At 40.8% G+C, this 14,683-nt stretch overlaps 1 protein-coding gene and 1 long non-coding RNA gene across 2 annotated transcripts in view; both read left to right on the forward strand.

Moving 5' to 3' along the window:
* The window catches only part of LOC114292449 (uncharacterized), a 29,750-nt gene extending 15,067 nt beyond the window's left edge, over nucleotides 1-14,683 (forward strand). Inside the window, exons 2-7 of the mRNA XM_028236415.2 lie at nucleotides 7,657-7,833; nucleotides 7,944-8,093; nucleotides 9,707-9,808; nucleotides 10,024-10,094; nucleotides 10,253-10,320; nucleotides 14,180-14,683. Coding sequence (XP_028092216.2) covers nucleotides 7,657-7,833; nucleotides 7,944-8,093; nucleotides 9,707-9,808; nucleotides 10,024-10,094; nucleotides 10,253-10,320; nucleotides 14,180-14,421 — 810 coding nt within the window. The 3' untranslated portion in view covers nucleotides 14,422-14,683. The remainder of the gene's footprint in view (nucleotides 1-7,656; nucleotides 7,834-7,943; nucleotides 8,094-9,706; nucleotides 9,809-10,023; nucleotides 10,095-10,252; nucleotides 10,321-14,179) is intronic.
* On the forward strand, nucleotides 10,874-13,185 carry LOC114292456 (uncharacterized). Its single transcript, XR_003639713.2, has 2 exons — nucleotides 10,874-11,084; nucleotides 11,251-13,185. It is a non-coding gene; the product is annotated as an uncharacterized LOC114292456 (long non-coding RNA).

Genomic DNA, 14,683 nt, shown 5'->3' on the forward strand with positions numbered 1-14,683 from the left:
CTTTCCCCAAAACCCAGCCTCTCCAACATGTACATCAAAAACTGCCAATTCACATTATCATAAGCCTTTTCGATATCTAATTTACAGATTATCCCTGATTTCCCTTGACGCAACTGCGAATCCACACTCATTCGCCACAAGCACCGCATTCAAAATTTGCCTATCTCCCACAAAAGCATTTTGAGAATCCGAAACCACCCCATCTAGCACTACCCGCAACAGATTCGCCAAAACCTTAGCTAACAGCTTATACACACTGCCCAAAAGACTAATAGGATGGAAATCTCGAATATCCTCTGCCCCACCCTTTTTTGGAATCAAAGCAAGAAATGTGACATTAAGGCTCTTCTCAAATTCGCCTGTTTGATGAAACTGGTTGAACATAGCCATCACCTCTGTCTTAACCACCCCCCAACAATGTTGGAAAAAGGAAATAGTAAACCCATTTGGACCAGGAGCCTTATCTCCAGACATACTATATAATGCCGCAAACACTTCCTCTTCAGAAAATGGCCTCTCCAATGGCACGTACAGTCTGTTTCCGTAATGACTTCGAAAATTACCCCATCCAGACCCGGCCTCCACCCTTCTCCTACATTCCGAAACAAATGCTCATAGTAACCCACAATACTGTCCTTGACACCCTCGAAAGTCGAAAATTCCACCCCATTCACTCGAATTCGCCCTATTTGATTAACCCGATGATGAGCATTTGCCATACGGTAGAAAAACTTCGTGTTTCGATCCCCATCCTTTAGCCACAAGCATCTAGACTTCCGACGAAAGCTAATCTCCTCCATGTGTGCAAGATGGCCAAACTCTTTACGAACCTCCTCCCGGATAGACATATTTGCTGCAGACAACACCCCAGCACCTTCCCTCTCATCCAACACCTTCAATGCATAAACAACTTTCGCCTTTTGATCCTTCAAGTGACCAAAAACCTCCTGATTCCATTTTTTTAGGTCTAATTTGAGAAACTTCAATTTCTGTGCCAACCGAGAACTAGGCAATCTTGCCACGCGATAACTTCCGCATCACCCTTGAATCAAGTCCACAAAGCCTTCAGACCGCAACCACATGTTTTCAAAACGAAAAGGTGTTGGCCTACGTCTGACACCCCCACTATCCAGCAAGATAGGCCAATGGTCCGAAGTGGGCCGTTGTAAACGCCATTGGGTCGCCTGTAAGAAATGCTCCTCCCAATCCCCTATGACCAGAAATCGATCAATTCGAGACATCACTCCACCCCCGGTGTGAAACTACCACCCTGAAGTGTAAAATCGACCAACTCCATCTCATCAATGAACAAAGAGAAACGTCTCATTGAACCCAACCCCAAAATTGCCCCAAACTTTTCCGCCATACAACGAACCACATTGAAATCCCTTCGCACACACCAGGGAACCCCCCAGCGATAAGCAATGCTCTGCAACTCCTCTAAAAAAAGAAGACCTCTCGCCTCCACGAACTGGACCATAAACCCCGGTAAAGGCCCAACGAAAGTCATCCTCTACACACCGAAATAGGCAAGATAACGAGAAACCCCCCACTTCGACATCCTCCCTCACCACCACCCTTCGGTCCCAGCAAATAAGAACACCCCCAGCCACTCCCAGGGCAGGAAGAAAATCCCAATCCACAAAACGGCCTCCCCACAGATCCCGCACAGTTTCCCCCTCAATACAATCCATCTTTGTTTCCTGTTGACACACCATTTCTGCCTTAGCGTTGTTTAACACTAATTTTACCAACACCCTCTTCCCCTTATCATTCAGTCCTCGCACGTTCCAACACTATTTTTAACCGCATGACAACAATAATGGATCGCTGCGCCCCTTTCTTGGACGCCACACATCTCCCTCCTTTATTCCATCATAATTATTAGAACATTCCAGCCTGCGTAATTCCCGAGCACTCTTCACATTAGGACTAACAGACATCACCCCTGACTGGTAAGGAACATTCCCCTGCCATGACTCCTCAATGGTCGAAAACAATTGCAACGCCTCAGCTTCATGGCCCTCAAAGGAAACACCTAATAATTGACTAACCTCATTAATACGAGACAATGCCCAAGCAGAGACCTCCTCTAGCTGCGGCATGCCATCCCTCGAACATAAATTTTCCTTGGGAAAATCATCTTCTGGATCATCATCATTGCTCGCAGCAGTGTCCAACACCACCTCATTCTCAACAACTTCAGGTCGGACCACCAAAGCCAAACCATCCACCAAGTCAGCCCAGTGACCCTGCTTGCTAACCCCCTATTGCAATCGCACAGCAAAATCGCCACTGCAGCAGTCCCTGTAGCAGAAGAAAGCTGCGTAGCCTCAACCGATCCCACCACCACCTCCTCTGGAACGAGATGTTGACTAGAACCGGCATCCGAGCCAGACGACTGCCGAGGACCAGTCGGCGACCGCTCAGCAAGACCCATTGATGCGCATACCACCGGCGACGACCCATCAATCGGATTAGGGCCAAACCCATCCCGTAGCGTCGAGAAGACTCGACTAACAGCTGGGTTTGCTTGGGCTGCCTCAGTTTGGGCCCCTCCAACCCTACTTGGGCTCAAAGCTTCATCTAGAAAAGGCCCACTTGATTTAAAAATTTGTGTAGTAGCCCCTCCATTCCAACTTGGGCTCAGAATTGTAGAGAAAGGCCCATGTTTATTAAGTTGTTTTATAGTAGCCCACTGCTGTTTGGGCCCATCTCCATTCCGAAACTTGGCCTTAGCAAACCCCACCTGTCCCTTCTGTTGACCCCCTATGGAATGGGTAGGACCCACTTGACTCCTTCCAGCCCTAACCGTAGCCTCATCCCCAAATCTCAGTAAATATTCCTTCACCCCAGTTCTTCAGAAATCTCTGCGATTCGATTGAACCGAATCTAGCCCATCCTTATCCGCCCCATTCCTGGCACCACCCACTGTCGCCGGCACTGCCAAATCCACCGAAGGCCCCTCCTCTGCCCACACTGGTAAGGAAAACCTTCAGGAACCCCAACGAACAACCACACACGACAGAGTGCATTCAGAGCTGCGGATACGCAATCGAACGACACCCAGGTCCACAGATGTGTCATCCGCTTCGACAAAACCACCACACTGATCACCAATAACACGATATACGTCGTCCCCACGAAGATGAAGGGCAAACCCATCACTCGAATCCAGACACTATTCGCCGGTGACAATATGTCCTTTTAACAACATAGAGCAAGAGGTGACCGCCACTCCAACAACAAATCCCGTCCATCAGCAATCCACTTCCGGCACAACAACTCTGCCTCTTTTCGCGATGTGAATACAAATAAGAATGCTTGATCTGCTAATGGACGCACCTCCACCTTCCCAGATGCCTTCCACCAGCGTGAACCCATTCAAACATTGCTGAGAAACTCATCCCTTTTTCACCCAACTGCCCCACTTTACCCACCAACGATCTGTCCAACATTCCGAACCAATCTAACTCCGTGGTACACTGTAATGTCGTAGCCCCTCCAACCCCTCCCCGTGTTGCCAGTTGCTAAGATTCAGATTTTGATGTAACCTTGCCATACCTTGGACTAGCAATCTCTAACCGAAAGCCTTCAAGGACGAGAGCCACGACATCCCAACCATCCCCATAATCCGACATAGGAATAAAAATTTGTTCCCTTCGCTTCCCTGTCGTAACCACTAGTTGAATCGACAAACCACCGCTTTCTTCTGCACGAACCCAGATAGCCAGAGTCCAACTGCCGCCACTAAGCCGACCCAGAAACCGTAGATTGCTGGGGTCTTGCGAAGCCATCCTCAATCTCGTCACCAACCAGTGCACATCATGTCCATATACCACTACAGCCCGACGAAGACCAAGACCCTGCTCTACAATCGACACACCACGACGGCCAGGCGACTCCACCGACACCTCAAACTCAAAAGATCGATCGCCGAGAAACAGAATCCGCCGGCGTGGACCACTATTACCCACCACCGGAAACATACTCAATAAGTTAAAAAAAGTCTGATCTTTATCCAGAAATTATATACCAGCTGGTCTTATTTATCACCGCATTTTTTCACCCCTTTACTTCAGCCCCTATGTGTAGAATACATAATATAATAAGGTTTCTAAAACAAGAACTCTCTTCAAAGTTATTCGTGTTGATCTCCTCTTCTTTCTCAGTCGATCTATCTTCTTCTTCTTCTTCTCTCTCTCTCTCTCTCTCTCTCTCTCTCCTTTTTAACATATAAACTAACTATTTTAGTTGGCTTTTTGACTTTTTACGAAAGGACGTGCAGAAAAGTAGAGAATAGTTGACTTTTTGGTAGTAAATTATTACTTTTTAGCCAAAATCGTGACTTCCCAAACTTGCACCAAGTCTTGTCTCCAAGTGCCACACCAAGTGTCTCAAACACACAGCAGCTCAAGCCTAAGCAGCTCGAACAAGAGTCTTCAGTTTCTTGTTAGGTTTACCGGGGCGAATAGTTTTCCCCATGAAAACCTCTTTCTAGTGTCATCACGATGATGTGATAACAGTGGTTCCTCCAGTTCCTCCAATGTGATAACAGTAATGGAGGTTAGTTGTTAGAGTTAGTTATGCATTGAGAAGAGTTTTCAGTTTCTTATTAGAGTGATTAGTTTTCCCCATCACCCTCTTTCCAGTGTCATCACGATGATGTGATAACAGTGGTTCCTCTAGTTCCTCCAATGTGATAACAGTAATGGAGGTTAGTTGTTAGAGGTAGTTACAAGTTAGTTACAGCAACTATAAAAATATCTGCAACTTCATTGGTAATGCATTGAGATGAATTTTCAGTTTCTTAGTTAGGTTTACCTGGGTGATTAGTTTTCCCTATGACCCTCTTTCCAGTGTCATCGCAATGATGTGATAACAGTGGTTCCTTCAATGGGGAACCAGAGGGATTGGATGTGGAACCTTTCGATCCTTCAAGGCATGTGACACCATCTCTATGAGCATATCAAGCTTCTTTCCAATGTCGGTAACATCAGTTTGAAGCTTTGCAATATTTTCTCCATGTTTCTTTAACACAGTGCCCTGTTGATTAAGTTGTTCATCATGCTTCGCATTGGTTCTTGCCGAGGATCATGTTCTGATACCAAATGATAGAGCCAATGCTCTATCTATGGTATTTTTTAGTGATTGGACGAACAAAATGGGGAAAATAAGAAGATCACTTTGAGGGGGGATCAAGCCTCCAAACCTTTAAGGCGAATTGATTGCATAAAATAGCCATACGGCATCTACACCCTTATAGAACTAGGACACCAGCCAGCAATGGAAATAACAAGAACCGAAATAACAAGATTATCGGAAAAGAAAATAAATCATGCCAAGACAGACAGCGCAGTTGGCTTATCAAATTCAGCATAATCCTACCAATATGGAAAGTAATCGTATCAGTTCTTTGAGAGAATAGAAGAGTTCACGTAACACATCCCGCCTTAGGGGTGTACTGTTTTTACAGACAATGGTTCTCACTTATTTGAACTATGATGGTCCGCATTAATTGGCTGATTGAGACATCAGTTGCCTTGACATAAATGCATGCTGAATTTGCCACCAAGAGTTTTCTGCAATCATCAATCAAGGCTTTTTCTAGATGGTAATTGATATCAGCTTTCTTTATGAGCCACACAATCACTAGGGTATTAGCTTCTATAGGATCCTTGGAAGATTCATTTCCCTTACTCTTTAAGACCTTGTGTCATGGCCGAAAGTTCAGCCTCCATGGCTAAGCACATACCGAAAGACATTGTTATCTGGCCTGCTCAACCAACTGAACAGTAGTCCCTGACGTGCTTATTTTGCTTTATTCAGATGGCCTTAGGTCTTACCATTATCCTAATTTAAAGACCTTGCCCTTGTCATTTTGATACTAGCTCCTGATGTGGCATGTCACTCTAACCTGTTTGTTTCCTGTTGCCCATAATTCATAATGAACTCGCCATGTTCTTGTGATGGAAGGTTTCAAATGGGGTTTTGTTGTACTTTGTTGTAGGATCTAACGAATGTACTAGGCCCTTGGGTAGAAGTCCACAAAGAAACTGCTTTGGGCCCCAAAAAAATAGCCCAAAATGAGGGCCCCAAAATATATGTAGCACTTATATATGGTTCAATATTAAAACAAAAATGCTAGAGACCCCAAATGAATTATCAAATATTTTACACAGTACTCACATAGAGAAATCACTTTGGAGCCCTAACCTTTTTATATCTCAATTTGTTTGATTCTTTTAAAATCCCATGACTCAACTTTTCTGATTCTTATCATTGATACAAAATCCATCCAAGCAAAAGGTCAAGAATTTTTAAATATAAATATTTAGTCTTTAAATTAAAAATTTTAATTTGGGATTTGTGATTTTCAGATCGTATTTACTGATCCATTAGCTTTTGCTTGTAGTTTGAGATTTCATCTTATGATTTTCAGTAGTCTACTTACAATCAAGAGTTATAGATTGCTGATTCGTATTTGTCAAAAGAAAAAAAAAATTAGATAGCTGATATACAAGTTCTGTTTGCTAAAATTGCTTCAGATTTTCAGATTTCATATGTTTTTTATACAAAGTTCTAATTTGTGACTATTTCAAATTTGAATTGATTGTTCATTGTTGCAGATTACCTATTGGATTGGGGTTTGAAATCCTAAAAAATTGGTTTTGGCAATATGTTTTCTAGAAAGTATAAGAAGAAGAAGAAGTGCAAAAAGTAATTCAATCTCAAGCGGGAACGCATGATTAGTATTTTAGTAGCAAAGCAACGAACAAAATTAGTGAACGAGATATAAAGGGCCCCAACTTTAAAATTCGCTTGGGGCCCCAAAAAGTTTAGGGCCGGCGCTTGGGTGACATGTATTATTGTTTCAAACAAAAATTGCTAAAGATGTGACCTCCTTCATTAACTTGAGTCAATTAATCTAAAACCATGGTAAAATAATCATATCACCATTAAACTCTGTTGAGGAGGTATATTCTTTAAACTTCGGCCAATTTTTTTGGTATAACTATCCCTTGTAACTCAATTTATTAATGAAATACCCTGTTTAGTGTGTGCATTATTGGCAATTGTAAGAAGCCTTTGCAATGTGGAGCAGGAATGAGTAAAGAGATAGCTTATAATCATTTAAATTTAGGGGTTACTTTTTTGACCTTATCTCTATTGCCTGTTATTGTTTAGTATTTTGGTTTGCATTTTTTACCTCACTCGGGGAAGTACTCCCGTGAATTGAATATGAATTGTTGCATTTTATAATTATTTTCTTGTCCTACACTTATGAGACTTTGGCTGTGAAAGATGATATGATAGTGAAATAGATAAAGATAAATCCTAAATTATAAACATGAAACTTGCATTTTTCTCCTTACCCTGACCTATTGAATTGTAAATTATTTTGTGATTGAGATATTTTATCCTATTATTTTATTTTTTGGGCTTTTGAGGTGCAATTTTTAAGAACACGGAAAAGTATTCACTCCGTGCTGGACACAAATTTCACCCTCCTGTATTAGCTCTAAGTTAGTGCTTTTAATCAATATAATCTGCTAGCCTCTAGATGCTGTGCGCCTGTTGTCAAGGCATGTTATTTTTAGTACTTGTCTTTAATTACTTTTACTCTGCAAATATGATATCAACTTGTCTTTGCAGGTGCAAGGCATGCACTCTGATGTTGTTACATTGAGAAAAGCTAGCATTTGGCGTGAGGCTTCACGCATTGTTAGTGAAGAAGGATTTAGGGCTTTCTGGAAAGGAAATCTAGTTACGATTGCTCATCGTCTGCCTTACTCTTCTATCAGCTTTTATGCATTTGAACGCTACAAGAATGTTGGTACACACGTTCCATAAAATTTTCTTCATGCAGTTCGAACTGCACTGTTAGAATATCGTTGTATCTGGTTTTTTTTATTTGACTCTCTGTTTTTTTCGTCTGACAGCTATTGCAGTGCATTTTGGGGATGGAAAGTTGCAGGGAAAATGTAAGTGCAGACCTTTGCATAAGACTTGTAGGTGGTGGTTTGGCTGGAATAACTGCTGCGTCTATTACATACCCATTGGATCTTGTAAGGACACGTCTTGCAGCCCAGGTAAGAATAAATAGACACGCCCTTGGTGTACTATGACCCATGAATAACTATTTGTTTTGTTAGTTTGGTTCAGTTATCATGTCCTCACTTGTCAGCTTGTCAAAGCATTAATTGGCATGGGAGTACTGCTTCTGTTATGCATTTGAGCATACATTTCTGTAGTTTCCCCACTCAGATGGAAGAGGTTCCAGAAAAGTAATATAGTTTTTTTTTTTTTTTTGGAGGGGGACCATCCACCTCACAATTTTAGCACATTTCTTCTCTGACAGTAACACCTCTGTGAAGACTACTAATACTTAGTACCATGTAAAACTCTCCATGATTTTACTCTCCCTTTGGTGTGACCTCTTCACCTGTTGTGGCTCTGAGCAATTGGTTTGAATGTTAAGACCGTGACATTTTTTATTCTTGTTACTTTTGCAATTTCCAGTTTCGTATTGCACATTTTATAATGTTGTCCATTGGTTTAATTAATTGTAGCAGAAATGGTTCAAGTACTGGGGCAGCTCTCAAGGTAACTAGTGTATACATCGTAAGTTTTGCAAGATCCTAGGCTCACACTTTGATCTCATTCTCCACCTTTACTAAATTACTACTAGCATACAGGAATGTGCAACCACTCACTAGCCTCACATATCGGGCAAAATAGGACATCAGGAATTGAACCTAAGAACCTGAGCGAATTACCATTCGAGCTGACCCTCATGGGTAATTTATTTTGATGTTTACCACGGAGATTAAGGAAAATTATAATATATCTAGAACTAGCTTTGGGCTAAGATATATCTTGTCATTGGAAATTTACTACTGTATGGGAGACATTAATAACAGAAAATGACAGCTTATAACAAATGAAAAGCTTGCCATACTTGATGCCCTTTCCTTCCTTATTGGCTTTTTTGTTTGTTAGATTGGAAAGGAAAAAACAATCCATTGTTACTATTTGTGTCAAGGATTATGCAGTGTTACATGGACTCTTTCAATCACCCTAGTGAACCTGTGTCCACTGGATATGACAAAGGTAGGGGTATGGAACCTCGACCTAAATTAGAGACCTAGGTCGTCTATTTTATACATTGTTTGAAGAAATAGAAGCTAACATTTCATAGTAAATAAAGTTGGTGTTTAGTAGCTTTTTCAGCTTTAAACTTACCTTATGTTAAAAATGGGTGTTTGGTTCAGCTTAACTGGAACTACTCGAGGCTTATCTCTGCTACTTGGTCCAAAATAAGCTGCTTATTCGAAGCCAAGTCAAAGTTTCTTCTAATTAGTGTTCAAAAATAATATTATGCTAATTATATTTTAAAGAATCAAAAGAGTACAGATTGGTGACTTATTAGAAGAAACTTCACCTTGGCTTCGAAAGCATTCTTGATTGGTGACTTATTTTTGGTATGAGTTCCAGATACTTTTCAATGCAAAATAGACCTAATGATCTATTTAGCTTATCTTTGGCTTAAAGTCCACTACTCTTTATTTGTTTTATAGTTGTGGATCTAAAGGACAATAGTCTGATTTCTGGTTTCAAATTTCCAAGTGTAGTTGGGGATTGTTACTCAATGTCTATTTTGCTTGTGCCTGTTTTCTTGATCATTTAGTTTTTAATTGTGCAGACAAATGTCATCTACTATAGAGGTATATGGCATGCTCTACATACCATTAGCAAGGAAGAAGCTGTCTTTGGCCTTTATAAAGGACTTGGGGCAACATTGTTGGTATAATTTTGTGGTTTTTGTAATCTAAGGGTTGTTTTGGGAATTGGCTTTTTTAGTGGCTTTTTGACTTTTTACGAAAAGACAAAAAATTAGAGAGAAGAGTTGGCATTTTTGTAGTGACCTTTTGTCTTTTTGAGTAAAATTTCAACTTCCCATTTAATTATGCTTGGTGATCCCTCTTTGTGTGGCTAACTGCTGCTTTTACACTAATACAGGGTGTTGGGCCTAGTTTTGCAATCAGCTTTACGGTTTATGACACCTTGAGATCTTACTGGAAGTCGCAAAGGTGATTATAAATGGATTAATCTAATCGTAGATTTCATATTACCCTTCTACATATATGTGTCGTGTGCTTATTTTTTGCTGTTTCTATATTTCCATTTTCTTTTTTTTGGTGCTGAATTATTCATGCATCTTTTTTACAACTCCTTTTGTTGACCTTAGGCCCGATGACTCCACTGCCCTGGTCAGCCTTGCTTGTGGCAGTCTTTCAGGCATAGCATCATCTACAGGTGAGTGATCTGAAACCTTCAACAAGGAAATTCCCTTCAAACTTCAAGAAGGGCAATATTTGGCTTTGATTTACAAAATAATTTCCATTTTTTAACCAAGAAAGGAAAAAGTCAAATGGGGTAGTGGTTTTTTGTGATGCTTATTACGGCAGAATTTCATGACTAGATACCCTCTTATTGTAACATGGTGCATTGTAAATGCTGCAAAACAGAGACAAGATTGTAGAGATTCCATAAAGTAGTTTGCCTTGTGTTTATATGCTACTATCTCATTTATCGTAGTGCTTGTTCAGCCTTCCTCACTTTCTGTAGCGAACAATGATCAAGTAGAGTTTCTGCTTGAATTATATTATTAAATGACACTAATAGCTAATGACAGAAGTTAATGCCTGTAGCTGTCTTCAATGCTTTTGATGCAGAGAAGCAGGTTGAGATGCAGGCTTTCCACTAAGCTTCTAACAGATTGAAACCTAGTGCCAGAGATCCTGACAAGAAGTCAATTTTTGTCAGACAATTTTTAGTAAGAATGTCAACAAATAATATATATAGTTTGTTTGTTTGTGTTTTTTTTTTTTTGGTGGTGGTGGTTTGCTAACCTATTTTATGTTCTATGTAAAAATCTGACTTGGATGAACTTGACCTCTCCTACATGAATTGGTAACTTGGCTTACCGAACAATCTGATTGATTTCACTATAGGGTGGCATTTCTCAAGTAATCCAATATGGTTCTCAGTTAGCAGCTGTGAGAGCGTACTCTTTTGAGGTACGCTTGTCCCTTAGGCTTCCTTTGCCACTTGCTCACTAGTAATACTGGGATCTTAAGTTTCACTGGTGCATTTGAGTAAACTGAAAGCTTTGATTCATGTCACCTGTGGATTACTCACTCTAACCCCTAAACCCTCTGTTGTTTTTGCTTCAAAATATTTCAGGGAAATTTTCATCGAGGAGAAGAAAGTATGTGTAAGAGAGATTTTGTGAAGCTTTTTGAAGAGGCTTGATCTATTTTTTCACATTTCAAGTAGATTCATGGGCTACATATAAATGGAGCCTTTTATCCAGAAAATATATTTAGAAAATATAGTTCATCAAAACAAAGAGGTCATGGCACTAGCCTCTTTAGTTTGCTTCATTCAAAATATTTCTTTACATTCTGAATTATTTTCTTGTCGAAAATTTTCTTTCAAAAGATTTCGTAGCAGAGCCCTAGGCCCTATTCTTTTTAATCTTTACTTCACCATGAACCCCAAAAAAATTTAATCATGTTTTTCTATTAGTTTTGAACTTTCAAGACAACTTTAAGTAGATTAATTATTTCTTTAGTGGGAAAAATAGAATAACCGTGAAACAACATCCATGTAGCAACCCCGAGTAGTTGAAAAATCTCTCTAAAGCATCTTGTCAACTGGGACTAGCTCAGTTGGCCAGAACCCTTACACCTCATTAGGAGGTCAAGGGTTCAAGTCTTGCTTAGGCAAGGCTCCCCCCTCCTCCAGGCTATGGCTTTTTATGTGCCAAGACAAAACAAACAAAAAAAGCATTATACTTCATTTGGTAAGAAGAATGGAGAAGTGAGAGGAAGGAAAGTTAGTAGCATGAATAGAAAAGGTTACCTATGGCAAAAGGAAACCATATCTTCCTGCATTTGCTTGATTGAGCATGTCAGAAAGGAGGTAGGAAAAGGGTGATATTGTTAAGTCACCAATTTCCCCAAAAGCCTAAGTTACTAGGAAATAGGCCCAACAATGTATATCAAGCTATCTAATACCCTCCCTCACGTGCAACCCCGTCTTGCATGTGCAGAGACAAACAGAGAATCAAACAAAAAGAGAGGCAAACAACCAAACAAAGAGGAAGAAACCAAACACGGACAGAATACAGAATGCCAATGGAGAGATTTGAACCCAAGATCTCGTTTTAACCATAGCTCTGATACCATGTTAAGTTATCAATTTTTTCAAAAGCCTAAGCTATTAGGAAATGTGCCCAACAATGTATATCAAGCTAGCTAACAGATATTTCATCCACCATGTACTCTCTTTACCTCTCTGTATATACTTTTGGATAGAAAGGAAATGGTCTACTCAAATGGAAACTCTTCCCTTCCCCTTTCCTTGGAATATTTTCAGTCTCGTCTTTTTTCTTACTGACTTTTTTCTTGACATTGGAGTATTAGGGACAAGTTGGGGGCTAGTTGACTTCACCGAGACAAAACTAAGATGGTTTAAGTATATAAACATAGATATTGATCTTCCACACTCCTCTCTTGGAAAATAAGATGTAAGTAGAGATGGCAACGGGCCAAGGCGGGGTCGGGGATCACACTCCCGTCCCCGATCCCCGATGGTGGAAATTTCCTCAGCCCCAATCCCCGACAGGGAACCTATCACCGTCTCCGCCCCCTAACGGGATCAAGTTTCCCCGTCCTTGAACATTCCCCGCCCAAAAAAATTAAAAAATAAAAAAGAAACAAAACAGCAGCAATAGCAACAGCAACATATCAAGATCATCGGAGCCAATGATTTCACCTCCAAAATCAACAGCCCCCTGTGTGTGTGTGTGTGTGTGTGGGCGCGTACAGGGGGAAGTTTGGATCATCTCCATCTTCTTTCTTGACCAAAAACAAAAAAAAAACAACAGCAGCAATAGTGAGTTTAAAAAAAAAAAAAAAAAACAAGCAGCAACAGCCACGTGAGGGAGGAGAACGACGCTGGTGAGAGAGAGAGGAGATATCGCACCGTGACCGTGAGCGAGAGTGGATGATGCCGGTGAGGGAGGAGAACAGCGCCAGTGAGAGAGGAGGAGCCGCTGCCGTGACGACGTGACGGAGAAGTGACGCCGGTGAGAAAGAGAGGAGGAGCCGCAGCTGTGAGCACCTGCAGCAGAGAGAGAGAGAGGGGGGGAGAAAGGCACAAAAACGACTGAGAGAAGAGAAGTGAGTGAATAGAAAATTCCTAAACATATATATATATATACGTATGAGGATGATTCGGGGTGGGAGAACCTATCACCGTCCCCGGCCTGAAAACCGTCGGGGATCAATTTTTCAATACCAACCCCGGCCCTATGGAGGGTAATTTTCGGGAAAACCCCGGCTTATCGGGGTGGGGTGGGGTGGGGTGGGGTGGATTCCCGTTGGACCGAGTTTAAATTGCCATTCCTAGATGTAGGTCTCAGAAAAAGAATGCGTTAAGCACTGAAACCACGGAATAATAGACATGGGCAGGATGTTTGTAGAGCTTGAACTACTTTTTTTTGTGGTGATGTTTATTGTGTCAAAAATCATTCACGCTTTGATCACAGTTTCACTTCCATCTCTAAGGCAGGAACTTCTTATGCTTCATTCAGGAAGACGCATGGTTTTTGGTAGATCAGAACATTATGGTTACATAAAGTTTAATTGTGAATTGGACTATTACTCAAATATTAATTCAGTATGCTTCAGATTTGTTGTCAATTCCACATTCCTAGGTGATGCTAACTTGGCTGACAGAGTATATCCCATGATTCTATTTTGATGCATTAGTTTGGAGAATGCTAGTCATTCTTTCGTATATAGGCATCCAAACCTTACCCTTACCAGTAATATATTTCATATTGGATTGTTCAGGCTGTATTGGCCAAGCCTTCACTTACTTTGAGATGTGATTGTGTCTTGTAGAAAATTCTCTACAGATACTTTACTCACCTTTATTATTGCAAGTATAGTTCTCATGATTTTTTAATTGGCGGCTGCATAGTTAATTTCTTTTTGTTTCTGGATCAAGAAACTTGCTGAGACAGTCATTGTGAATTGGTTTGGCTGCTTCCACAATGATCATGTGCTTCCTTTTTTTAACTTTCTTCTACTACACCTTGCAGCAACGTTTCCTCTGGACCTTTTGAGGCGACGAATGCAGTTGGAAGGAGCAGGTGGCCGAGCCCGTGTGTATAACACAGGCCTTTTCGGTACGTTTGGGTATATAATCAGAACTGAAGGCTTTCGTGGTTTGTACAGAGGGATTTTGCCGGAATACTACAAGGTGGTGCCAACTGTTGGTATAGTTTTCATGACTTACGAGAAACTGAAGCAGATTTTATCGGATATTCCTGCCAATAACTAGTTGCCCCCACATCTCTGTGAGATCATTTTGGTGATTCAATTGATTGGGATTTTGGTGAAAGTAGTTCAAAGATATCAACATATGATATTCAGTCTCAATTATCCCATGGTGGTTAGTTTTGTGACCACTAGTTGTGGAAGCCGTATATTTTCCATGTATAGATTGCAAGACGAACACCACGTGACCTCACATCTCAAGTGTATCAAACATTGTTCAGCATATATACACCCTGACTAACATTAAGAGCATTGATTTTACTTCA

The sequence above is a fragment of the Camellia sinensis genome, chromosome 8 (assembly GCF_055761805.1).
Source record: "Camellia sinensis isolate YWXY chromosome 8, ASM5576180v1, whole genome shotgun sequence".
Classification (NCBI taxonomy): Eukaryota; Viridiplantae; Streptophyta; class Magnoliopsida; order Ericales; family Theaceae; genus Camellia; species Camellia sinensis.